Source organism: Scardinius erythrophthalmus (assembly GCF_964197995.2).
Source record: "Scardinius erythrophthalmus genome assembly, chromosome: 18".
Taxonomy (NCBI): domain Eukaryota; kingdom Metazoa; phylum Chordata; class Actinopteri; order Cypriniformes; family Leuciscidae; genus Scardinius; species Scardinius erythrophthalmus.
Window position 1 is genome coordinate 7,641,380 of NC_138238.1, and position 27,042 is coordinate 7,668,421.

At 37.6% G+C, this 27,042-nt stretch overlaps 1 protein-coding gene across 6 annotated transcripts in view; it reads left to right on the forward strand.

The window, feature by feature from the left end:
• The window catches only part of sdk2b (sidekick cell adhesion molecule 2b), a 309,891-nt gene extending 283,653 nt beyond the window's left edge, over window positions 1–26,238 (forward strand). The window contains exons 22-41 of one of the 6 annotated variants that reach the window (XM_081392173.1): window positions 78–176; window positions 1,059–1,253; window positions 2,465–2,666; window positions 2,874–2,977; window positions 4,222–4,292; window positions 5,194–5,329; window positions 5,831–5,887; window positions 6,369–6,470; window positions 6,556–6,671; window positions 7,193–7,379; window positions 8,677–8,814; window positions 10,187–10,396; window positions 10,480–10,605; window positions 12,112–12,276; window positions 12,371–12,511; window positions 13,243–13,381; window positions 16,526–16,655; window positions 17,124–17,186; window positions 22,874–22,930; window positions 24,198–26,225. In XM_081392173.1, coding sequence (XP_081248299.1) covers window positions 78–176; window positions 1,059–1,253; window positions 2,465–2,666; window positions 2,874–2,977; window positions 4,222–4,292; window positions 5,194–5,329; window positions 5,831–5,887; window positions 6,369–6,470; window positions 6,556–6,671; window positions 7,193–7,379; window positions 8,677–8,814; window positions 10,187–10,396; window positions 10,480–10,605; window positions 12,112–12,276; window positions 12,371–12,511; window positions 13,243–13,381; window positions 16,526–16,655; window positions 17,124–17,186; window positions 22,874–22,930; window positions 24,198–24,614 — 2,855 coding nt within the window. In that variant the 3' untranslated portion in view covers window positions 24,615–26,225. Of the gene's footprint in view, window positions 1–77; window positions 177–1,058; window positions 1,254–2,464; window positions 2,667–2,873; window positions 2,978–4,221; window positions 4,293–5,193; window positions 5,330–5,830; window positions 5,888–6,368; window positions 6,471–6,555; window positions 6,672–7,192; window positions 7,380–8,676; window positions 8,815–10,186; window positions 10,397–10,479; window positions 10,606–12,111; window positions 12,277–12,370; window positions 12,512–13,242; window positions 13,382–16,525; window positions 16,656–17,123; window positions 17,187–22,873; window positions 22,931–24,197 lie in introns of all 6 variants that reach the window. The other 5 variants (XM_081392174.1, XM_081392175.1, XM_081392176.1 and 2 more) reach the window with 5 other exon arrangements.
• Window positions 26,239–27,042: the final 804 nt, after the last annotated feature.

Genomic DNA, 27,042 nt, shown 5'->3' on the forward strand with positions numbered 1-27,042 from the left:
GTACATAACAAATAAATAACTGCCTTGTTATATACTCAGATGTGTCTGTGTGATAAGACTGTTTTTTTTTTTTTCAGTGCCCGGGCCGCCTGTCGTCATTCTGTTCCCTGAAGTACGGACCACCTCGGTCAGACTCATCTGGCAGCCACCTTCCCAGCCCAACGGGATCATACTGGGTACAAGATGTTGTTTGCTTGTTTGTTGTGTGTGTCGTGTGCGTGCATTTCTGTTTTCTGGCATGTTTGTCTTCTGAATGATTTCTTTTTAACATCATGACATTAAACATCCCTGAATACTTTCAATAGTGATTGTTAACAGATCCTTCACATGCAAATGTAGTTGAACATGTGAAAACAAACAATCACAGATTATCAGGTAAATAGAATTATTTACCCTTACTTACACTACCATTCAGATTTTTTAATGGTTTTGAAAAAAGTCTTATGCTCAACAAAACTGCATTAATTTGATCAAAATACAGTAAGAATGGTAATATTGTGAAATATTATTACAATTCTACAGATTTCTAATTTAATATATTTTAAGATGGAATTAATTTCACCCATTACTTCAGTCTTGAATGTTACATGATCCTTCATAAATCTTTCTAATATGCTGATTCGGTGCTCAAGCATTTTTTTTTTTTATCATGATCAATGCTGCTTAATATTTTTGCGGAAACTGTGATAATAAAAAATAAAAAATCAGGATTCATTGATGAACACATTACAAAAGAACAGAATTTATTTGAAACAGAATTATTTTGTAACATTATAAATGTCTTTACTGCCACTTTTGATCAATTTAATGCATCCTTGCTAAATAAAAAAAAAGTATTTAGCTAAAGTTTTTATTTCTTTCTTTTATTCTTCTATAATTGCTTTCAGTCTTGAACGGCCCCATTGTAAACGAAATCACATTGGTTTTGCCTTTGTTCATTGCTTTGTGTTTCCTCTAATCAAGAAACAAGCCAAATGTGTTACATTCTCTAGATTGCATGCAAGGAAAATCATTTTGTCCTGTTCTGATCTCTGTGATGTAATCGGTTCCTTCCCCAGCCTATCAGATCACATACCGCCTGAACTCCACCAATAGCAACACAGCCACATTTGACGTCTTGAACTCCAGTGCACGGCAGTATACCGTCACCGGACTGAGGCCGGAATCCGTGTACGTGTTCCGTATCAGAGCGCAGACACGCAAGGGATGGGGAGAGGCAGCGGAGGCTTTGGTGGTCACCACAGAGAAAAGAGGTAATGCAGGTTATTATCACCCATTATCAATGGAGTAGGAGAAGTTCAAACTCAGTGTGACATTAAGCAAGAAATGAATGATCAAAGGCCTTATTTTGACTTTCATGGACCTTTTTTCATTTAGAAATTAATAAATAAAAACTAAATACACATTCTGTAATTCATAAGTGGCATCTGTGCTTCCTCTCTCTTGAAAAAGCCCCCATCCCTATACGAATGATCTTATTGTCACAGGGTCATGTAATCCGTCACAAATCTAGAGTGAGTGTTTGTGTGTTCATGTCTCTGAACGGAGATGTCTACAGTCCACTGAGGTTGAGTCCAAAACAAATCAATCTCCTCTAGCCAGTCCCGCTTTGGTGTGGTTTGAGACGTCTGGCGGAAGTTTTGCTGCGCTGATTGCCACTCAGGCGAAGGCACATTCCTCTCACAGAGCATCATAATCAGACCTCGGATTATTTATGCAGTGCACTGATCCAGTGTGGAGATCAGAGGTTTTGACTCATAAAGTGCGCTTATATAATGAAATATGAGAGTCATACATTTTTTTTATAATCTAATGTATTTTTTAAAATGTTCACTGTGTTCAGCAGGATTATAAGTGTGCAATGAAGCAGAGATAATATTGTATAAGTATAGACACAAAACCCACTGTTGGCAATGCTACTTTAAAGGTAGTTTCCCATGCTACAAGTTGCTCATATTTTAAAGAAGTTATACAGTCAAGTTACTATTTGAAAAAGTAGTTAGCTTCACTAAAATTACTAACCAAAAAAGTAGCTTCAAAATATTAATCTTAATTGAAACTATTTAAATTGTCATTTTCTACTTACTGTCGCTACTTTTAGGTCTTTCTAAAGACTTTTTTTTATCAACAAAAATTGGGATTTTTGTTCCATTTTCATGCATCTAGATTATATGATTAAATTTTACAATTTAATTCTGCTTTCAGAGCACAATAACAATGAAGATCTCAGTTAAAGTTAAATGAAATTAGGTTTTACTTAATGATTTTTGAAAGACTTAAAATTGGTGAATAAATCATCATTTACAAGAACCATTCAAATAAATGATTCACATTAAACAAACTGATTCACAAAAAATGTAAATGTTTTGGACGTTCCAACACTATGCATGATAGGAGTGAGTTTGTTTATTGGCTTTGTTTGATTACGTTTTAAGTCTACTTATGGTTGACCTTTGACCCCCAGCTCGGCCCCAGCCCACCAGCCGTCCCACAGTCCCTCAGGAAAACGTACAGGCACGCAGCGTGCTGTTGTCGTGGGAACCAGGCAGCGACGGTTTATCACCGGTCCGGTATTACACAGTTCAGGTCAGAGAGCTGCCCGAGAAGAACTGGACGGTTCATTCAGCGTCTGTTAGCCATGAGTCCAGCTCCTACATCGTAGACAGGTACAGAAAAACATCCACTGCGAAGTTTTGTGTGATTTGATTTAAAAGTCCTTCATGAATAAAGTCACAGTACTTCACAGCACAGTTTTTCCATAATGAGTGGCGTTACTCATTATGTTAGTCACTGTAACTTTATACTGGCTTTATGCAAAGCATATTCTGATTAGCTTCCTGTGTTTTGACTCGCGTGTGTGATATTTCTCGCAGACTGAAGCCGTTCACCTCCTATCAGTTCAGAGTGAAGGCCACTAATGATATTGGAGACAGTGACTACAGTGAAGAGAGTGAAGCCATCACAACACTACAGGATGGTTAGAACATTTAACCCTTTCCACTTCTCTTGTACTCTTTATCAATGCTTTATTGTGGATGCACACACACACACACCTATAGCGAGCTATCTGCTTAGACATTTTAAGGCATCAAGGTGGGTTTCCAAGATGCCCAAACTGGTCTTAAGTTGGTCAGTAAGCAGGTCTCTCAGTCTATCCAGCTGACAAGTGACCCAAACCCTCCTTAAACCAGCAACCAGCTTACAGTAGGTTGCTTAAAATAGCCTTTTGTGGTAGTTATGGCCAAAATCAAAGTCAGCATCTCATATGTGAGAAAATGGGTTACTCATGAATAAATAAAAAGAAAGAAAAATATTGAGAGCATCTCAAACAAATTATACTTCAAAACTAAACAGATGCAATTACTGTTTACAAGCAAACACTTAGCACTTCGTAGCACTTAGCACTTGGTTCTTCTGGTAAAGCGTACTGGAAAAGATCTGTATTAAATTCGATTTTTATTATATCTGAGGCTAAAAATGAACAACAAATACCTGTTTGTGGGGTGGAAACACCCTGCTTCCTAAAGATGGATAAAAATAGTTCAATATAACTTCAATGGATTATTTCATCCAATATTTATGTGTGCTATGTGTAAGATTTTATTTTATTTGATTTTATTTGATTAACTTTTTGAAAGAAATTAATACATTTATTCATCAAGGGTGCATTAAATTGCTCAAAAATAACAGTAAAGACTTTTACATAGTTACAAAAACAATGAGCCATTAAACACCATATTCTTCTCTACATGGCTCTGCCTTCCTCTTTTCTCTGAATATATACAGTCGAGTCACTCTGTGTGTGATGTGCATCTCAAGAATTGACCATTATGCTGCACACAGAAGTTATTCTGCCTGTATTACCACAGCACTGTTTTATAGCCATTGGTTTATTGTGAAGCCAGGTGATGCTATTGTGTTCCAGCAATGATGTCATTGCTGGAGGCAGTAGAATAAGTGTGGTAATACAGTATCTCTGGTTGCCACGAGACTAAATGTTACCCAAGCAACTCTAGTGAAGAGAGACGGGCCCATCATAATGCCTGTTTAAAACCCCAACGCAACAAATCAGGCTGTAAGACAGGCTTGGCATGTTTGGAAATGCAGTGTTTATGTAGCGTAAGACATTGTAGCTGATGCGGCAAAGCATTCACAGTGATGCCAAGTACACAGTTATCTTTCTCTCTCTCTCTATTTAACTGTATCTCTTGCTCTCTTCAGCTCCAGACGAATCTCCCACAATCCTGACTGTCACGCCACACACCACAACCTCTGTGCTGATTTGCTGGCAGGTAAGGGGGCGGGGCTTTACGCTGCGCTTCTCCTTATACATCCACATCAGCCGTGCTTTTCCATCAACGGTTTGTAATAACAGAGCAGGAGGGCATAGTATGTATCTTAAACACATATTCTCAATGTCACCCCTGAATTAGCATTTCATAGAGGGCTTGTTTTAAAAGCCGCAGGCCTCTGGTTCACGTTTTTATCCATTCAGGTGGAAAAAGGTAAATTAACTGGTTCCTCCACCAGAACCAGTTCAATCACGCTTTATTAGGTGGGGATTTCTCAGATTTGATCGTTAAACTTGAACTCAAAATTTGCAGAAGTTTGATCTGACAGAGCAAAAATGTTATCCCTCTGGATATTTGCAACGCACATGTGTTCACACAACCTTCAACCGCAAACACAAATCAAATGGCAAAAGCTTAAAGGCTTAAAAGATAATCTTTTTTCTGACAATAGCAGGAGAAATTGCAATTAGCGATGCACCGAAATTAAAAATCTGGGCCGAAACTGAATATTCTGGATGCACTTGGCCGAAAGCCAAAACCGAAAAAGTTTGTTTTATTTTTATTTTTTATTTTAAATTAACTTTTTTGTATAATTGTATTGTATTTTTTATATAAAAAAAAAAATGATGAAATTCAATCATTTTAATAATACTGAATTTAAAAAATACAAGCAAGATCAGTGAACAAGAGGGTATAGTGTCATTTTACCAGCGTTGCCCAGCACGGCTATACCACATAGGGCTATTGCAAACAGAATTTTGGTGAAAATTTCGGTGCATCCCTAATTGCAATTTTGTGAGATGAACAGAGCACTATTAGCACAGAAATTCCACACCTCACCATTAATGACACTGTTGATTATGTGTGGTGACGTTCGCTCAGCCTGTCCTGTCGTCCTCAGCCCCCTCCTGAGGAGAAGATTAACGGGATCCTGCTGGGCTTCCGAATCCGATATCGGGAGTTGCTTTATGATCGACTCCGAAGTTTCAGCGTTCACACCATCAGTGGCGCTTCAACCAGCTGGGCAGAACTCACATGTAAGCTTAAAAAATACAGTATCTCTACTAGTGACGATTCTCGTACTAGCGAGATATGGTGAGACATGACCCAAAAATCAATTATGCAACATAACTACCAATGTTGAAACCCTTTTGTTGTAGTGCTTTGGTCTTTTTTTTTTTTTTTTTTTTGCACCTAAGCAAGAAAATTGTGATTTCATTTATATTTTATATTCATTAATTAATCATCTTTTATATTAACTAATGTTTTGATTCTCAGCCCAAAACTATAAATGTATTTAAAAATTAAATAAATGTAAAAAATATATATATAATTAATTAATCAAATGGATTAATTGATATTAATATTAATCAAAATTAACAATTAAATATTAGCTCAAAAACCTGCCTGAGTATCATTATAGTAAATCAAGCATAATTCATTATAAACTATTTTAAAATATTTAAGCTAATTTCTCACTCTTATTATTTTTCTGATCATATCTTCTTCATAAATGTCCTCCACTTTCTCTCTTGCAGCTCCATATAGTTTGCGGAATCTCAGCGAGCCGTCCCTCACTCAGTACGAGCTGGACAGTAAGTCACTTCCTGTTTGTTCTTGCAATCTGCAATATTTTTCCTCCCATAAAACTGATATATGATAGTGCCTAATGCAGCACAAGTCAAGTCTTGCTTAAGAGTTGAGGATATGCAGCCTGGATGTTTAGGCTAGCTGCTATCAGCAGGCATGTTCTCACCTCACGTCTAGAGTGGTAATGAAGTTAAGAGCCGGGTCTGGTTTCTCTCTGCCGTCAATAATGTCTGCAGGAAGAGCAGTGTGTAAATTGAGTTCAGATAAGGTAAGCAGACTGACTCATCACTTGGACTTGGAGCTGGCATCCTGAGTCAAAGTTAACGAAACAAAAATGGTCCAGAAATTAGAACTTCTAATATAAAGCCAAACACATTATTTGTCTTTTTTGTTGTTGTTTTGTTATGTTTTTTGAAGTAGATACAATATGTGAAGTGCCAGCCATGTATGAAGAAACTGTTTTTTGTGTTTTTTGCATTTTTGTAGATCTTATGAAGCACAAGCGATATGAGATCAGAATGAGTGTGTACAATGCTGTTGGTGAGGGACCAACTAGCTCACCACAGGAAGTCTTTGTTGGCGAAGCAGGTAAAAACTTGTATTGCAAGTTTTGCATCTTTGCTGACAAATGAAAAAGAACAGGACTTCACATCACATCAATGTTCTCTCACAGTTCCCACTGCCCCGCCTCAAAATGTGATCATCCAATCAGCTACTGCCACACAATTTGATGTGACGTGGGACCCGCCTCCGCTGGAGACTCAGAATGGAGACATTCAGGGTTATAAGGTCAGACTCTGATGACTAAGTGGAAAATGCTTTTAGTGTGAGCTTTAAGTTGTTGAATCATGGGTTTTTCTTACTAATGTTGACTATTTATATCACATGGTGGAAACTACACTTTTTGAATAGTTACAAAATTCTAAATTACACCTTGAAAGATTTTTGGAATGATTCAGCTTGATTTTAGCAGTTTTAGAAACATTTCAATTTTGAAATTGTTTGATTATATCATATTTTAAAAAACATTTTAATTCATATTTTTCATGATGGATTTTCATATTTTAAAATTGTCTGGGCTTGAGACTTGGGCAAAACACTAAAATCAATACATAAAAAGGCCATTTTAAAAAGGTTACAATAATAAATGAGGCAGGGAAAATGCTTCCAAGAGTGTTGTAATGTGACCTTCATATAACAAAAAAGGAAAAGAAAAATGTCTTGGGACATGAAAGTGCTCGGAGTTGTAGAACGCCTAAAATAGACATACAGAACAATAATGAGTGTGACCTATTGTTTTCTTATTCCAGATTTTCTTTTGGGAATATCAACGGAAAAACGAGACTGAGAAACTGCGGACACTCTTCCTGCCAGAGGGAGGGGTGAAGCTCAAAAATCTAACGGGCTACACCACCTACATGATCAGTGTTGCTGCTTTCAACGCAGCGGGCGATGGGCCACGCAGTCCACCGACCAGAGGAAGAACACAACAAGCTGGTGAGGAAACTTAAAAAAGCTCTGTCCTTACTTGTCTCCTTCAGGACCTTCATGTATATCTCAACAAAAACACTTTGCTAAGCACATAATGTACCAAGTACCGGAAGGCCACTATGGTCTCTGCTAGATAGCCCTCCTTTTTTAGGTATTAAAGTGGTAATTGTACTTTTTTGCCACTTATTTTACAGTAAACACATGGGCAATCAATTAAGAGTTGGGAATGATGGAAACTATTTCAAATGATTTCATTATTTATGTGTCTAAGTCCTTCTGGAATGCGAACCGCTGCTGACAACTGGCCAAGAAATATCAAAAACTCAACAAGCTATCATTTGCTTCTAATCAGTAAATCTGCTTTATGCATTTGTTTGTGTGCTTAAAGTTCGGTCTGATGAAGCAGAGTTATTTCTGCCTTATTCAGCTCTTGTGGTTTTCATTCAGCGTGCCTGTGAGTTGGCTCACGGCTCAGAGCGTCTGTGGGACACAGTCTCGAGATTGTTCTCTCTTTCTGAAGGAGATACTTCCCCTGGAGTCTAAAAGAAATATGCTTTTCATTGGAGTGCCAAAGAAGTGACCGTTTTTGTCATCTGATATTGTTAAGTTGGCTTCAGTGTCTAAATGAGTAGATTCCAGACTATTTTGTTATATGTGGGCTTTTGTTTTCACTTTATCACTTTGCTAATAAAATTCTCAAAGGGGAGAGACGAAGAACCAAGTAGTTTATAATATGGCATGTAAAAATGATTTTTGAAGCAAATGGCATATTTCCATTCTGTATATCTCAAACATGAACGGCGGAACTTACAGTGGGTTTATGCATTGCTTTTTTATTAAGGAAAAACTAATGTGACAAATATAATAAACTAATGTTAACAAATACAACCTTCAACCTTTGATTAACTAATGTTAACTAATGAACCTTATTGTAAAGTTTAACCAATTGCTCATATAGAAAACATTTTGACTGGCATTAAATGATTTTGGCTCAAGCTGTGGAGCTTAAGTACATAGCAAAGGAAGTACAATAAATCAGCAAGAGTCTGTCTTCTCACTAGCTGTGTCTGTCTTCCTCTCTTTCGTCTAAAATGATTTGTCTCTATATTATGTCTGCTCTTTTTCTTTTTTCCCCCCATAGATAGAGACAGGCAAAGGATGACATGTAATTTTTTTCTAGCTGTTTTTTATTCCAAGAAGGGTTTAAAGTCTCAATCACAGGAAAAGGAGAAAGGCAGACGTGTTTAAGCCATTGAGACTGTCTGTCGTGTCTCTCCTGATTAGCAGATGTTTTCTCTTTCAGCTCCCAGCGCTCCCAGTTTCATCCATTTCAGTGAGCTCACCACCACCTCTGTCAACGTGTCGTGGGGCGAGCCTGTCTTCCCTAATGGCATCCTCGAGGGTTACAGACTCATCTACGAGCCCTGCATGCCTGTGGATGGTCAGTGCCTTTCTTGTTTCTTAAGTCTTTAGCTTAAAAGTTCCTTTTTCCAACAACTTAGCATTACTAGATAATAATGAGTTTAATTGATATCAGTTAGGAATCAAATAATTGTGTGTGTGTGTGTGTGCGTGCGTGCGTGCGTGCGTGCGTGCGTGCATGCGTGCGTGTGTGCGTGTGCAGGGGTGTTGGGCCCTGGAACAATTCCTTCCACAATTGTTCTAACGTCAAATTATCAATATTATAATCAGACAGGGTCCACAATTAACATTTGCCACATCTGCCAATGGTGAGTTATTTAAAAAGTTACTAGCCATTCTTAACTGCCCATGAAATAGTACTTTGCATTTTTTTCATTTACATAATATCTATATTTTTAAATAATTTTCCTATTTTTCCTTGCTTATGACAAACAGCACAGATATTTTTTGCAGCATCAATTGTTATCTACATATTATATACTATTATGGCATTTATTAACATTTTGAAATACCTCTTATATTTCCAGTTTTCATTTTATTTAGTTTAAGTTTAGGTGATTTTGTTATGTGCTTTTGTCGTTTAAAAATATTTAAAACTATTCAATTAATTATTTCAATTTTAGTTTGAATAATTCTGGTAGTTAAATCTATTTTATTTCTGTCATTTGCCCAGGCAACCTTTCTAATTATCATTTAAACTTTTTTAATAACTTTTTCATCATACATTTTTTTCTTTATTTCAATTAATAAGTTTTCATTTTAGTTAATAAAAAACTGCTTACAAGATAACCATTGTCTGGTGAAACAGTATCTGTCACAGGTCCTTGATATATATTTATATTAGGGCTGTCAAAAGATTAATCGCGATTAATCGCATCCAAAATAAAAGTTTGTGTTTACATAATATATATATATTACATATAATATATCGCGATTAATCTTTTGACAGCCCTAATATATATATATATGTATATATATATATGTGTATGTGTATGTATTTTTTTTTTTTTTTTTTTTCATATATGTTGCCTTTTAGTGGATTTGTATTGTCTTATGGAGTTCAAGCTAAACCTCTGATGATAAAATATACACTTAGGAAAGTTGTTAGAAGACACGAGTCTTTCATGCTGATCACTTAACAGATAATGTGCTTCACTTGTCAAATACTTATTCTTAAACACTACAAACAAGTTGTAGTGAATAATAAAATTACCAGCCAAATTCGAATTAACCAAAGTCATTTCGTTGCATTAGGCATTTGATGAGTGTTAATTTTGGACCCTCCAATCAATATTCAGATGCCAACAATATGGTTGAAATGAGATCTACACCCATGAGTGAGTGTGTGTTGAGCTCCTGTTGCCTAAACTAAAAGCAGTGTGTTTGTCTAGAGTCCTCAGTGGCCTGTGTCGACTGTCTTCACTCCCCCTCCCCCCCAGGCGTCAGTAAGATCGTGACGGTGGACGTGAAGGGGAACGCCCCCCTGTGGCTGAAAATCAAAGACCTGGCGGATGGCGTCACATACAACTTCCGCATTCGTGCCAAAACCTTTACCTATGGTCCAGAGGTGGAGGCCAACATCACCACAGGACCTGGTGAAGGTCTGTATGCTAGAGCCTCTGTGCTATTTCAGCTAAGCAGCTTCAGCTGAGCTCATGTAACCCTATTTCTTCTTTGTGATCAGGAGCCCCGGGCCCTCCTGGTGAGCCCTTCATCTCTCGATATGGCTCCGGCCTCACCATCCACTGGGCCAATGGGGATCCCGGACGAGCACCCATCACTCGCTATGTTATTGAGGCCAGACCCTCAGGTGAGTTCATTAAAAATACAAATTTGCACATGTATGTTTGAGAAATTAAACACTGGAGTCGTGGCTTAGTGAACCTTGGTGCTCATATGGGAGTTGCAGGTTTGTGTGTGTGCTGGTTACTTTACCCTCGTCTTCAAACTTCCTGTCATTTCAAAAGTCTTTGTCTACAAAAAGAGTCAGAACTCAAAGACTGTGATTTAGTTAAATAAATATGTGCTGCGTGTTTCAGAGTGTTCAGACTTGTAATGAGAAGTGCTGTTGTCAAAAAAAGCATTGGTTCTCATGCAGGTAATGTTGGTTTGAACCCAGCTTCCACTCCTCTTCTCCCTCTCCAATTTTCTACCCATCTATCCCAAAAAAGTGTCAAAAATAAAACAGAAATAGGTATTAAACAGAAATACTACGTTTTAGCTTACACTGAAAAATAACTCAATATTTTCTGATTTAGAAGAACCAACTTAAGACTTCAGAGAATTATGTAAACGCAGTGTCTCCGACTTTAAGGCCCCAGACTGAGCATGAGGTCTGTTTTTCAAGATATTGCTTCAGCCAAACTCTTAGATACAATTGTCCCAAACAATGAAGAGTGATTCCATATGCGTCTGGATAAAAGATGCTGACGGCAGCTTATGTCCGATGAAGGAGATATATTGATGTGAGCGCTCCAACTGTGACAGTGCAGATCAGATTTCCTCAATGACTGAGGAGAAGCCCTGCTCGAATGAGAAAAGAGTGAGTTCTGAGGGAGGAGCAGATGGGATTGGTTTAAGAAACTGTGTGTGTGTTAAAGATCCATACATTAGTGTGATGTATGCAGCCAAACCATCTTTGCATGCCATTCATGTGGCGTTGAAGTGGAATATTATTGTCACTCTCAGCCCTGAAGATCTCACCCTGTAATTTCTCTGCCAGGCCTGGCACATGACACCAGCACTTCACTTCACGTTTCTCTCTCTCTCTCTCTCTCTCTCTCTCTCTCTCTCTCTCTCTCTCTCTCTCTCTCTCTCTCTCTCTCTCTCTCTCTCTCTCTCTCTCTCTCTCTCTCTCTCTCTCTCTCTCTCTCTCTCTCTCTCTCTCTCTCTATCCCCAATGCTAAGGCGCTTGAGGTTCTTGGTAACACATTAAACACATAGACATAGCTGAAATGAAATGTTATATATTGTGATGAAATTGTATTTGATGAGATCTAGCCTCTGGATTATTAGTTCTGACAGCTTCTGCAGTGTTAGACACACACATACACACACACACACACACAAAATAAGTGTTCTTAAAGGGACAGTATACTCCAGAATGAAAATGTGGTCATTATCCACATGATGCACCCTCACTTGTACAGTATATGGGTTTGAAATGACATGAAGATGAGTAAATAATGACAGGATTTTCATATTTGGGTGTGTTGTGTCTTTAAGGTTATCAGACTTAAATAACTTATTACTGATATGAATGACAAACTATGCCACTATATATGACTAGGCCTTTTTCTTTCTAAAAATGTTTCAGATGAAGGCTTGTGGGACATCTTAATCAAGGACATTCCCAAGGAAGTGACATCATACACCTTCAACATGGACATCTTGAAACAGGGAGTCAGTTATGACTTCCGGGTCATTGGGGTGAATGACTATGGGTACGGGTCTCCAAGCCAACCGTCACCATCCATATCAGGTTAGTTCAAACCTTCAAATTTAGTAAAAGTGTAATCTGAACTCAGACATAAGTCAATTTGACTAATGACATATGCAATTGTTTTTAATTCCAGCCCAAAAAGTGTCTCCATTCTATGAGGAATGGTGGTTTCTGGTAGTGGTGGCTCTAGTCGGCCTCATTTTCATCCTGCTTCTAGTTTTCATCCTCATCATCAGAGGCCAGAGCAAGAAGTATGCCAAGAAATCTGACTCAAGTATGTCTGTCTATCTATCTATCTATCTATCTATCTATCTATCTATCTATCTATCTATCTATCTATCTATCTATCTATCTATCTATCTATCTATCTATCTATCTATCTATCTATCTATCTATCCGTCCGTCCGTCCGTCTGTCTGTCTGTGTATTTGTTTATGTCAAAGGGTCATTCAGTGAGAGGCATGATGAATGAAACAGCATTGTTGTGCTGTGTTGTGTTGTGCTGTGACATCATCAGTGTGGTATGTGTGTGTAAATGTGTGGTCAGCATTTCTGTAGTAGAGCAGGCAGAACACAACAGTACTGTGGGTCACTAAACATGTTAAACAAACTGAGGGAGCATGAGAGGCCTAGTTTTTCCTTCCACACAAAAACACATTCCTTAATACAAATGTCCAACACACACAAACACACACACACACACACACACACACACATATACGCACCGTTCACACAACACTACTTGTGTCAGCCAAGAAATTTTTCTACCTTAATGAGGATGTTGAGCTCCAAAAATGCCTAAATGATGGCCTTGTGGTTTTGGTGGCACTGCATCCTGTTATTGTGACCGATCCCAAAACAAAATGAATTCCTGTTCCATTAATTTAGACCCAAAGCATTATCTTCACCAGAACAGAATTTGTCGCATCTCAGTGTGATGTATCGGGCTTTTGTCCAAACTGCATCTTATGATCTCTTAATGTCTCTATATCTCATCCCATACAGGCAACAATTCCAACTGCAATGCACTGGCACATGGAGAGATGGTCAGTCTGGACGAGAGCCGCTTCCCCGCCTTGGAACTGAACAATCGTCGACTGTCAGTCAAAAATTCCTTCTGCCGCAAAAATGGTGTCTATACCAGGTCAGGGAAGTTACTGTCTCTCTTTGTCTCAGTTTTGAAGGTTTGTAATGTTTTTTACAATCATTAGGATTGTACTTGGGTCACTTTCATAACTCTTCACACAGTTCTCCTTAACAACTTTCAGCTTGACACAGCAGTAAATTTCACACCCAACAAACACACTTTGTCACTCATAACACAATGACCTAACAAACACTAACAACAGGCAAGCACTACACTGTTATTACATTGATCAGATACTTAAATGTCATTTTGCCCAATATGCTGAAAATTTGTATATGAAGTGGTAAATCAATTTTCATATGTGCTTATTGTGTACTTTGCACATAGAACTATCAAACTCCCATAAAGCTTCAACCACGTGGCAGTAATGAGGCAAAAATAGCCTAAAATCTAAGAGTTTCATGGAAAGACTGATGGGATTACCAAATGGCTACCTTCATAAGATCCTACTTTCCATCATAAAACTCGATATAAAAGTTTCTGTTTCCACTAATGAGGCCATTTCTCTCTGACATGGCACAGGCTAAGTGCAATAACAGATTCGGGTTCGTGACCTCACCCATGCTGCCATCGTTCTCTGTGAAACGGGACTGTTTTAAAATGAATGCAACTAAAGTTGGCTAATGTCAATATATTTTATGAAATTATGGATGTGGTGGGATGTGTAGACACTGCATTTGAAGAATGTATTAGTGTTTGCATAGTGTGTATAGCAACTTGTTTTCAGCTTTTATTTTGGATCGTATTTTTATTTTCTATATTTGTATTTTTATTGTAATTTTATTTTGAATCGTATTTTTATTTTGTATTATATTCTTATTTTATTTATTTATTTTTACAGCACATATTATTTTGAACCTAATCTCAATCTCTAGACAAATAAGATGCCTGTGCATTATTTAAAAAAAAATAAAAATAGCATCCACCTGACAAGAATGGTCTTATTCTTATGAAGTCAGATTGCTTATAAAACTACAAGCAGACATCTCAACAAGATCATGGTTTGTGCTAACATTTATGTCCTTGCACATAAAATATAAGTTGCGAGTAGAATTTAATTCAGCAATATTTAGAATATAGTCAAGCACTGTCATGAAAAGAATCACACACCTGTAGCAATATTTCCAGGTGCACCAGGTGTGTAGAGTCAATTCATCCTATTATCGCTCCTTAGTTCTCAGCATCTGCCTTCCTTCATCCTGGGTCACCTTGAGGAGGATCAAAGGTCCTCTGGTCTTTGAGGGGATGCCAGGCTCTTTCCTCTGGCCGCAGATTAATGAAGAGGTTTGGAAGGAATGCGCAGATGAAGTTCCACAGGCTTTGTTCTCTCTCAGGTGGAGGGTCTAAGAAGCTTGATTTGGATTGTGGGCTCACCGACTGAGAGGATCAGGGAAGTGAATGAAGAACTTCAGGAAAATCTTAGAGAAGTGACAGGAGCATCAAGGTAGAAAGAATCAAAGACGTTGCTGAAACACTTGCAAAGTGAAGAGAGCTGGTTCAAGTCTTGCTGGTATAACCTCAATGACATATCACAGCTCGAGTAACACAATACAGAGAGCTTCTCTCTGTCGAGATACTGTCAGGATTCAAAGACTGCCCGCTGAGATGGGGGTCTGTGATTTGAGGTTTTTTCATGTCTGTTATGGCATGTCTGTGGTTTCTCAAGCAAAGCCCACCATGAGAACAAAACTTCACAGCATTTGTTTCCCATTGACTTGAGAGTTTTGAGGTAGTTCATTTGAAAGTTTAGAGGATGCCAGCTCTGTTTAAAGAACAGACCTACATTTATGTTGTTAAAATTTGAAAATAAGGAAGTGCAAACATGATTTGACACTTTTTGCGTTGATTGCGCCCATTCACCTTCATTTTATGGAAAGAGAAGCTGGGAATTCTGCTAAACATCTTTAGTGTTAATAGAAATGACAATACATAATTAGAAATAGACACATTCATAGAGATGACAAACATAAAGAAGGTGGGAGGTATGAGTGAGACCATTATAATTTTATTTGTAATTAAATTGTATTTTTATCTGTAGAAATTCAAATATAATACATTTTTTTATATAAATCTTAATGAATTAGATTGCTTATTGCTGACACGTTGGTTGAGATTTATGATCCTGTTTGCTGTAGGTGTATATTTACATTTATGTATTTACCAACTAGGTTTATGTTCTCTTGGAATCACGAATGCAGGTTTGCAATCAACAGTGTAGTGAGAGAAATGTGAAAACAACTTGTAAACAAATAGACTGCAAACATCAGCAAAACACAGGCGCTGTGTGGATGCAGAATTTGTTTTGGAATGGTTCAGCGTCAGTGGTAGAGAAAATGACACGTCCTCTGTTCTGAAAATAGCAAATTTATCTATCTTTTTGCTGTCTCTGTTGTGAATTTTAAAGCATAGTGAAACTTGTACAAAAAACTTATGATTTTGAAAGGTTTTTCAGAGAGTAACAGAAACATTTCAGGTTTTCAGGCTGAAAACCGCAGTCAGTAAAAGAGGTTTTTTATATTTAAAATATCGGATGCACAATCTGGAATTCGCAAGATGTTTTCTTTGCCGCTCTCCACTGCTGTGTCACAGAGACTTAATTATGCAGAAAACCCTCCGAGCTGGAATACTGTGGTCCCATGATGCTCATAAAGAAACCCCTTTTAATACAAACACACACACACACACACACACACTGTATTTCATTCAGCTAACAAAGAGACAAGTGTCTGCAGTTAGAATTACAGCCAACCCTTTTCTAAAGATGCTTCACACTGTACTGCAGTCAGATATTGCTTCATTTTTCATTTTCAGTACTGTTTTTTTCCGGTAATGAAGCATGCTGCGACTTACGTCAAGCACGAAAAATATAGTATACATAAATGCGCATAAATATGCTCAAAAAACTAATCAGTTCTACCGTAGTGTGTAATTGTAAAATGCGACTTTTCTCAATAATGCAATTTTGCCCCAGTGTGACTTAAAATTAGAGATTTTCTGTATATATTAATTTTTTTTTATCATATACAGTAATTGTTTAGATTAACTTATTTCATTAAGGCTTTCAAAAAAATTACTTCAATGAAAAATGTATGTTAAAAGCAATAAAATTGGGCATTTAAACAATATTGATCCTGTCATTAGGTCACCTCCTCGACCCAGTCCAGGCAGTCTGCACTATTCGGATGAGGACGTCAGCACCAAGTACAACGATCTGATCCCAGCAGAAAGCAGCAGTCTCACAGAGAAGCCCTCAGAAATCTCAGATTCACAGGTAACAAACATTATCACATTATCAGTCCGTGTCTGTTCATGTATGTTAGAAGGACAGTTCACCTTAAAATTAAATTACTGTCCTCATTTACTCACCCTTACCCATTTCAAGAGGCTTTTAAGCTTTAAAAAGAACATAAAAGCACCTTTTAAAAAAAAATATGATTACTTTTGAGATATTTTTCTGATACGTTTATGGTGCGTTTTGCTCCTTTTGGAAGCTTGAAAGCTCCAGTTCCCATTGTAATTGTATGGGACAGAGCAACCATAATATTAAAAAAGTCTCCTTTTGTGTTCCATCGATGAAAGAACATTTGAAAACAACATGAGGGTGAGCAAATAATTACATAATCTTTGTTTTTGGGTGAGTTGTCCCTTTAACCTCCAAGCAGGACTTGTAATGCTAAATCTAGTCACATTAATTTAGAACAGGACCAGTTGAAATTCCCTTATCACACACTTTTATTAGGACAAGACTCGCTGTGCTGAAACTGAAACTTTCTCAAAAGTAGGATACAGCCCTCCAGGAAAGGTCTGTTATACCCTACTTGAGATTTTGGCTGTCTTACTTGAGCATGGCTTCAATCCTTGGTCCTGTTGGTGGTTATTTATTTTTTTTTTGTATCATGTCCAGAACGTTCTGCTGCATCCCCGTTCATTCTCTCCAGGCTTTCTGTCCTGAGGCACAGATTGGAAAATCTGTGGTAGACTTGACAACAAAACACAATGTGCAGTGCACAGAAACTGTATTCAAACAAAATACCCACACATACACATAAAGACTGAAGTGTGAGAACTGGAAGGCCTTGGTTGGACTCTGTCCATTTCTCTCAAGTGACCATTTAGCTGGAATGATCAGCATGATCGTGTGAAAGTCTGGCATTGGCAGTTATCAAATCAAAAGCAAGAAACACAAACTCATCTTGTTGTTTTCTTCACATTAACAGACTTGCCTCTCCCATGAAGCACTGCTGCACACTATAAATCTATTTTTAGTCCCGTGTTCAGAAGGGTCATTATTTCTCCTCTGATTTGTGGAGTGGATTTTCCGATTTCCAGTTCTTGGTATTTTTTTATATTTAATATTGTAAGGCTGCTTGAAATTTTATACTTTTTCTGATATAACAAAAATAATTCTTAAAAAAAATATCACGGCTAAAATGCAAACTGATCAGTTCGGATCTGCAGTTTATTTTTAAAAATATTTTTAAAAGTATGTAATTATTTTTAAATTGGCTAGGATTCGAAATGAGTTATCTTTGCACTCTAAATGAAATGTTTTTATATTCTAACATTAGTGAAGACTTTAATAATTTAACTTTAAATGTAGCAAATCTAATCCCATTTTTAAGTTGAGAAAAAAATCTGTTTTGTGTCTGTTCTGGTTTCTTTTCTGTTATTATTACAAACATTTATTTTATTTTATTAAATTATTCGATTTTTCCCTTTGCAAAATAGTTTATATCCTTAAGGATTTAAAGCAACATCCAGATGTTTTTTTATTTTGTTTTTTTATGCGCTGTCACCATTACTATCCAAACTCCCAAAGTGCACATCATGTCAAGCAAAATCTCAAAACTCCACTACTCCTCCTTTCTCCACTACATTTCACTGACACCTCCTGCCACCTCCTTCCCGACCCCTGGCGTCCGGCCAGCTTCGACTCGTGGTCGGGAACAGAGCATCTCCTGTTCTCCCTCTGCTCCCGCTAAAGTCTGCTATCACCGCCATCAGGACGAGTGAGGAGAGAGGCTGGAATCTCGCTTTGAAGTTTTATTGAGCGGATAACTCCAGGCTATTGCAGATCCATTGAGTCGTCTCCAAAAGAGCCAGAGCCACCACAGAGACGTATGATACTGACATTGTTCAGGAACTCTTAAAGACGGCTTCAATTCAGATGGCAATGCAGCAAGCCTGAGCACCTCTACCTGAGCCAGGTCTGCCTTTAAATGAACACTTGGGAGATGAATGAGATGTTGGACAGGTGTAACGTCGTCTAGTCATTTAGAGTGTGTTGGACACATAAGGCTTTTGAATTTGAGCTGCGTTTGTTTTTTCTTGGAAACGCTGGCACTACGGCTGCAGTTAACAGCAGGGATTGTTAGGGCAGTCTTCCATGTTAAACATCTTTGTTTTAATTGGCTCTCTGATGATCATCCCGGCATCACATCATCAACACTGAGAATCTTCCCAGAGAGAGCCCGAAATAGCTCATGAAAGTTCTTTCTCATGGAAAGTTTTCGCTTCTAATCTGTCACTCCTGTGTTACAGAGAGATTTTAGATTTATTTGGAGAAACGCATGCATATGATGATGCTATTTTTTTAAAACATGGCGTAATCATATATCGAGAATTGGCTATCATTTGCATTGATTTTGCTGGCAATATTTAAATTAAGCTACTTTTATTTTAATTTTTTTTTTTATTACAGTTATAAAAGTGATTATTGTATTTAAATGGAAAATTAGTAAAAATGATATTTATTTTGAATACTTTGTTCACAGTGGTGGACAGTTACAAAGTATATTTACGGTATAGTACTGTAACAATGTTAAGGCTCAGAGAAAGAGAAGTGGGAAAACAGTATGGAAATCAAACCTTGATTTTAAATAGCTTTTGACTGTATTTTACTGCTGTTAACTATCAGTCTTGAAAATTGTAAAACAAAACAAACAATAAATAAATCAGGATTCTTTGATGAATAGGAAGTTCAAAAGCATTTATTTGAAATATAAATGTCTTGACTGTCACTTTTAAACAGTTGAATGAACCGTTCATTTCAAACTTTTGAACGTTAGTGTATGTAGATATCATTTTTGGCTATATCGCCAGCCTTAATGTGTCTTTGTCAGTCTGATTCCCGCTGTGCTTAATATTCGAATGGATCTGTGGAATGCGAGACATAGACGCTTACACGCTCCTCCCCCTCAGTTAATCCATATCTGTGCCACAATAGGATTTCTCCCTTTCTCGTTCTCTGTCCGTCTCTGAGATATGAATGAGGTTAAGTTTGTTTTGGCAGTCACATGGCCTTGAAACCACAATCTAGTGGCTTGCGTTTAATTTTTGAGGCTTTTTGAGCAGATTGGACAAAAATATTGCATACTTTAGTGATGCATTAGTACTGACATCTATTGCAGAAAGAAAACAACATAATCCAGTGTAAAACTCATTTAGACACCATGTATTTCTTTCACAACTATCACAAGGTCAGGCTTAGTGTCTCTGTCTAAATGTAGGTCCACAGAGGAAGTGAAGTTTCATACATTTTAAAGAGATTTCTGGGTAGGGTGTTACTCAAAACAGGGATTTTCCGGGTTGGAACATCTCGCCCCACTTTCTCTTTCTCTCTCTGCAGGAGTCAGGAGACAAAACATACATGCCAAACAACCAGTTCCAGTAAGATTAGATCCTCCCATCTGAGGATTCATTAACCATTCCCATCACAATCTGTCTTCAGCTTTTATTGTAATATTAGTATTGTGTGTTTGGTTGAATATCTTGGCAAATTGTTTTGGAATTATTTTGTGGTCTGAAACTTAGTCCAACATTAATTAACACAAAGTCTTTATGATAATAAGGAGGCCTGAATCACATTGACCTTGTCCTTTAGGGTGAAAATATATATACATTTTTTTTTTTTATTAGTGATACTATTGCTCATATTTGTGGTGAGGCGTTCTGAAAAGTATAGCAGTTAAAACCAGAGCAACCATCTCACGATTTTACTTATTAATTGATTCTTTTTCCTTTTTTATATATAAAATTGATAATCTCTCTCACTGTAAAAAAATTACCGGTAAATGATCAATAAGTTATGACAACATAGTATGTTTTTACTTTGCTTTAACTTATCAACTTTTTAACTTTTAAGTTATACAAGATTCAACTTATTTTTAAGTCAGTTTAATGTAATTTAAGTTGAAATGACTTAAACTTCCAAGTTGAGAGTACTTAAAAATTTAAGGCAGCAACTTTGCTAATTAGAATTTTCACTGCTCAAAATTACTGTAAAATTAAACTGCGAAATCGGGTTAGGTCTTCTTTCTTTTTCTTCTTTTTTCAATAATTACATTTAATTAATGTGCAGTGTTTGTTTGAGCAGAATGACTGTGCTAAAAAATACTTTTAACCATGTAGAGATTTTGTCTATAAATTTATAGACACAAAAGCTGTATTATGTGTTGATTGATTCCCATACATATCTGTCATATCCGATTGAAAGTAGAAATGCGACAGAAAAAAAAAATCTAGTCACGTGTAAAATCACCAGTTAAATTGGCATTAAGTTTCAACTTGATTCTCACTCCAGGTGATTTGGCAGCTGGCCATGTTATGGTTGGCGTGCTCTGATTTAATTATTTTATTCAACTGGATTTCTGTGGTATTTCAGGATCATAGCTGGATTGAGGAGAAAGAATAACAGAGGAGTGGATGAATGCAAACAAACATTTTTGGAGGAGAGAACAGCTGTTTCATCCTCCATGTGTCAGCGGGGGAAGGGCAGGGCTGGGTCACGACGCACTGTGTCAACTGACATGTTTTGATGACCACACACATACACACACACCGTGTCAGCATTGTAGCTTTAGTTTCTGAGCTTGGCTTCGTTGTGAGGTCACGCTGAACAGAAAAAGCTTTCAAAGCTGAATTACTGGCTGTTTTGTTTGCTGCTTATTGAGTTGTTGAATTTGCTGGTATGACTGGAATGTCCCTCATTAAAACATTGCAGTCGTTTAAGAGGCGGGAATCAGCACATGCTCAATTATAGACCTTCTTGAGGCATGATGCTACAAAAATCCGTACTCAATAATGCTTTAAAAATATATTTTGGGCTTGTATTGCATGTATTGGGCAGACTAATAAATAATATATATATATATATATATATATATATATATATATATATATATATATATATATATATATATATATATATTGTCATACAGCTTTTTTTCTGAAACATCTTGACTGCTTAAAGAAAAAAAAGATGAAATTCAGCAGATATTTTGGCATAAAATCTGCAGCTATTATTTTAGGGCGATGTGAGGCTGGTTTTGGGGGAAATGCTTTCCTCTCTGGAATTTAAACAAGAGGCATGTGTGTCACATATGTGTGGACATGTTACAGTAATGATGGACTGGAGAGATCTGTACATTGTTAGTCTTTTCACTACGCCGCACAAAGACAAGGAGAAATGTTGAACCGTTTGTATTTAATATCGTATATGAATATATCTTAGCATCTCTGTTTTGCAATAGTGCAGTGAAAAGAAATGAGTGTTTATCTTAGTAACACACTTGAATGCTGAGTCAAACAGTGAAGCAAGAGTCCAGCTATTCAGAAAGTTCAGAATCAACCCCTAAAAGTAGCATTTGGAAATTCTCTGATTGAATTCCTGATGAAGAGAGAGTGGAAAGTGGTTGTGAGGATAGACAAGTCTTCTTAAATGGATATGGAAACAGCCTGATTAAAAGCCTGAGCTATGATGGTTCTTCTCTCTTATTTTCATTTTCTCCCTGTCCATTTGGCACTTGGTACTTTAGGATATATCTGAACTCCATCAGCCAACTCTAGAAGTGTGAGCCAGATATGTCAGAATGAGGGAAGGAAGGTGTTGTAATAAATATGGTGGTGGAAGAGACAGATTGATAGAGGGCAGATATTTATACAGTTGTCCATTGTTCTGGCACAGAGTGCTGTCTCAACTTAGAGTGTAAGAGGCCGCCATGAGGAACCTACTCAGTGTTGATCCAGGAGAGGCATTAGTGTCAGAGAAAGTGTTGAGAAGTTGTACTCCCAGCCCACATTACCCTTACAAAAAAGTATAATGTTACTAGCCTGCTGATATACTGTAATGGTATGGTATGCTTTTAATTTCCTAATAGTAGGGTCCAAAAGTCTTGAAAATATGTTTTTTTCCTTTGTTTTTGTGATAAACAAAAGGCATAAAAATAAGAATATGTATTTAAGCAAATGAAAGACTTACAAATACTGAATATTACTTCTTAACTCAAATTGTTATGGTGATAATACAGGTTTGTTGTGAACTAAATTGTTTTAAATGAATATGTAAATCTGATATCACAGTACTTTTTTGTAAGGGTAATGCACCATTTAAAGAAAAAGGAAGAAGCAGCAGCCATTGTTTGTCCCATGAAATATGACGTAGGGCCCATACTGCACTGCTTTAAACCCCATGTCTCTGTTTACCTCTAGGAGGCGCTTGTTTTCTCCTTTAAGACTGGGGGCCTCCAAACTCTTCCGACTCAATGGGTGAGGACATGAATTGTGCATTGATTGACAGGAAGTTGCTTCCTAGTGCTTGTCCATTCCTATCCTCTCCATTCGTTTCATGCATACATGGTCAAAACCCCACCACATGGAAATGTGACCCCCTAAACGCAGAGTGTGATTGGTACAAGAGGGTACAGCGGTAGTCATAAAGCTTTGAGGTTCTTTTTAAATGATTGATTTTGGTTTGGCTTTTCTTTTGGGGCCACTTGACAGGTTAAACAACACGGTGCGTGGTCTATTGCATTTCACTACTGCTTTCCCACAGTAAATAAGTGTAGTCCAGTAGAATAATTCATTGGATATTGTTCATTGAATCAGTTTCCTGTCAAGTCTTTTGTCTTTCCATAATAATAATAATAATAATAAATACTCGCAACGCAGTGTTTGATAAAACTAAAAGAGCTCGTCTTGAGAGCTTGTCAATGACACTTTAGATTATAAATAGTGTCTTTAAAAAATGTTCCTGAACAATGACATGGTACAGTTAAGTTTGTTTTACTTAGATGTTATAATGATCAGTGTAAATGTTTCGTGATTGTATGAATAAATAACTCAAATCAGTCATTTCCACCAAACTCACACTTGTCAGTCATGATTTGTAATCTTTATTAACTTCCATTGTATCTAATGCTTTGTCAATACAGAAATAAATTCTGTTTAAAAAAAAAAAAAAACATTTGCCACTACTGCATACATCTTAAGATGTACTTCACACAAATAAAATGCTTTGAATTATTTTTTATTTTATTCTATTCTATACTACCACTACCTCAAGTTTGGGGTTGGTAAGTTTTTTATTATGTTTTTCAAAGAAGGTTGCATTCAAATACAGTAAAACCAAATGTAATGTGCTCAAGAAACATTTCTTATTAATATCAATGTTGAAAAACTTTGTGCTGCTTAATATTTTTGTGGAAACCATGATACATAGTTTTTCAAGATTCTTTGAAGGATAGAAAGTTCAAAAGAACAACATTTATTTGAAATATAAATCTTTTGTAGCATTATAAATGTCTTAACTGTGACTTTCGATCATTTTAATGCATCCTCATGCTGAATAAAAGTATCAGCATGACTGACAATGTGCAATCCAGCTGTAAAAATGACAAATAGTAATCATTTCTAGTGCAACCTCTGGTTCTGGATAGAACTTGGGTACCTTCTCAAGTCATTTCCCTCCTTAAACTGAGATCGTGGAAGTGATTCTGTCTCCATTACTCATTCTTTCCCTCTTTCTCCATCCCAGGGCAGTGACAGCGAATACGAGGTGGACCCCAACCGGCAGAAGACCCATTCGTTTGTCAACCACTACATCAGCGACCCTACCTACTACAACTCCTGGCGCAGACAGCAGAAGGGAATCTCCCGGGCGCAGGCCTACAACTACACCGAGTCTGAGTCCGGAGAGCCCGAACATTGCGCCCCTCCCCCACCTCTGCCCCCTCTGCCCCCTCTACCCCCGTTCCCCCCACAGCTCAGTTCCCCTACGCCCCAAAGCCAGTCCCAGACTGGCAGCCTTTTTAGACCGAAGGGCAGCCGGACTCCCACTCCATCCCAGCAGAGCTCCAACCCACCCAGTCAGCACGGCACACTTTACCGGCCCCCGAGCAGCTTGGCCCCAGGCTCCCGGGCCCCCATCGCCGGCTTCTCCTCCTTTGTTTGACAGAATGAAGATATCGGTACATGGAAATACAAAACGAAGGCGGGGAGGGGGGGGGGGGGTCTCTTGTTTTCCCAAACGCCTGGTCAAACTCACGTCTATTGAAGAACAACAACAAACATCAGCCCTGGATCTGTTGTGCTTTACTTGTCATTGCAAGCTGATTTTTATTTTTGTATTCCTCCTTTGATCACAGTTTATTTTCTTTCGTTCAGGTTTTTGTTTTCTTTCTCTGCTTGTGTGTGTTCCGTGTGTTTCACTCACAATGAAAGACAATCACTTGGGAAGACACGTAAACGCATCCGTGAGCTTTGTTTGTTTCGGTTTGGGTTTATTTTGTTGTGCTGCCTGAACAAAACTGCATGACTTTTTTTGGTTCAAACAATTCTTTTCGTTTGCTTTTTCATTTTGTTGTCATTGGTTCTTTTGTTTTATTGAGTTCCACAAAAGTGTACAACACAAAACTAAGTTATGAATGCTGGACAGAAGCACCAACACATGAAAAAGAAGAAAAAAAAAAGGCTATGGAGTAAATCTCAGCATTTGGATCACCAGCGGTGACTAACATCTAGAAAAACGCTAAATGGTGTTTTTTTTTTAACTGTGGTATTTTTGTTCTTAAACAGATGACAAAGTACTTTGGTGATTATGAGAGGTTAAAGTTCATTTGACTAGAGACTATGATCTGATAAAGACCCGCCTGCTCTTAGCACATGTTTGAGTTGGAAAGCCAGCATCATTTATTGATGTCACAGGTCAGTTTTAACCAGTGTTCTAAAAAGGCCAAAGGTCATATTAAGTGCTTAATGCTAATCTGTGTTTTGAATGTTTTTTTTTTTTTCCAGATGTGAAATGTAGATTGTGTTTATAAAGCAAAGGACTGGAGCACGAGTATATTTGCCATGTGAAACTGATAGAGGAAAGGCCAAATATGTAAGAGTCTGATTTACTATGATATTATTGTACTATAGCTCTGGATTGATTCAGATTCAGAGGATTCATGTCAGCAGCGGGTGTGTACCGTGTATGTGTGTGTTACATGGTGGGCGGGGTTATTTGTTGCTCCTTTTGATTTGACTCTATGATGTCATCCTGAGCTTCAGGTTGCATTTCCGCCGTGCAAACGGTAACATAAAATAAACAGCAGTGGATATGGGATATTTGCCAGCATCTCAGGCGGAGCTGGAAGTCGAACATACCCATTAACGAGTTCCTGTTCACACACAGATTTTCACTTTACATGACTCTGCCAGTGATGTCATCTTCGCCGTTCACATAGATCATCTGGCAAGACGTGACGTCATAGGAGCTGATGGCATTTTCAAAGATTGCGCAACCAAGCAAATGTATTGTACCTGTGAACTTCAGACCATGGATTTTCACCACTTCGCTTTGACGCGGCTATTCAAAGTTACTGAAGATAAAAGAAAACGGACTAAGGGACCCAACACGACGCCAGCAGAGAACTAAACGGCACTTGCACAGCTTACTTGTGAGGTTTAACGATGTTGTTTGCTTTTTCCTTTCCGTGAAGTGATTTTACTGTCTGTATAAACAAGGTCAATCACATGCTCAGTCTGCCTGAACACAGTATATTCCTAAATAAATTATGTTTTCTGCAAAAGTTATTGGTTTGAACATTGAAAATGGCCATCTCTGAAAACGGAGCATTCGTGAGTGACTGACGTAGGAGAAGACGTGTGTAACTCTAAGTGAAGGTGAACGTGATTTCACCAAGTACCACATGTTCCTGGATCAACATCTTTGTTGATCCTGGAACAACTCTCCAATCAACCAATCAGATTTGAGGGACAAGTTTACAGTTTATGTCAAGTTTAGGCTTAGAACCAGGGTGAGGTGCTTCGACATCAGTGTTATTCACCGATCATGTCCCTCTGATTTTAGGGAAAAGTTATGGGTAGGGTTAGGTTTAGGGGTAGGGATAGGGTAAGGACTAAATTTTAAGACAGAAATGTTATTCCAGGATCAACAAAATGTGTTGATCCAGGAACATGTCTTGGCAAAATCACGGTGACCGCTAAGTGAAAGTTTCCTTAAAATGATATTATTTTAGCTGAACTACAAGAACTACGTCTTGGAGCAACTGAAGACAAGAAGTAATTTAGAGGTTCTTTCAGGTTTTTGACCTGAATTTCAATTTTTTGCTGGTCCAGCTTGTAAACCAACATAGTCATATGAAGCTGGTCAACCAGCTTAATCTTTCCAATTAAACTGGTAGGGACACCACCATACCAGAATCCACAATGCAACATTCTTTTCAGATAGGACATAACTGTATGTTCTGATTGGTTGTGAGGGTGTTATGCTGCGTTATCGGTTTCATTGTGGGCAAATTTGTGCCTGTTTGACAATTGAGACAATTTTAGGGATAACTTCAATCTGATGAGGTGAACCAAAGGCTTAAGGTGTG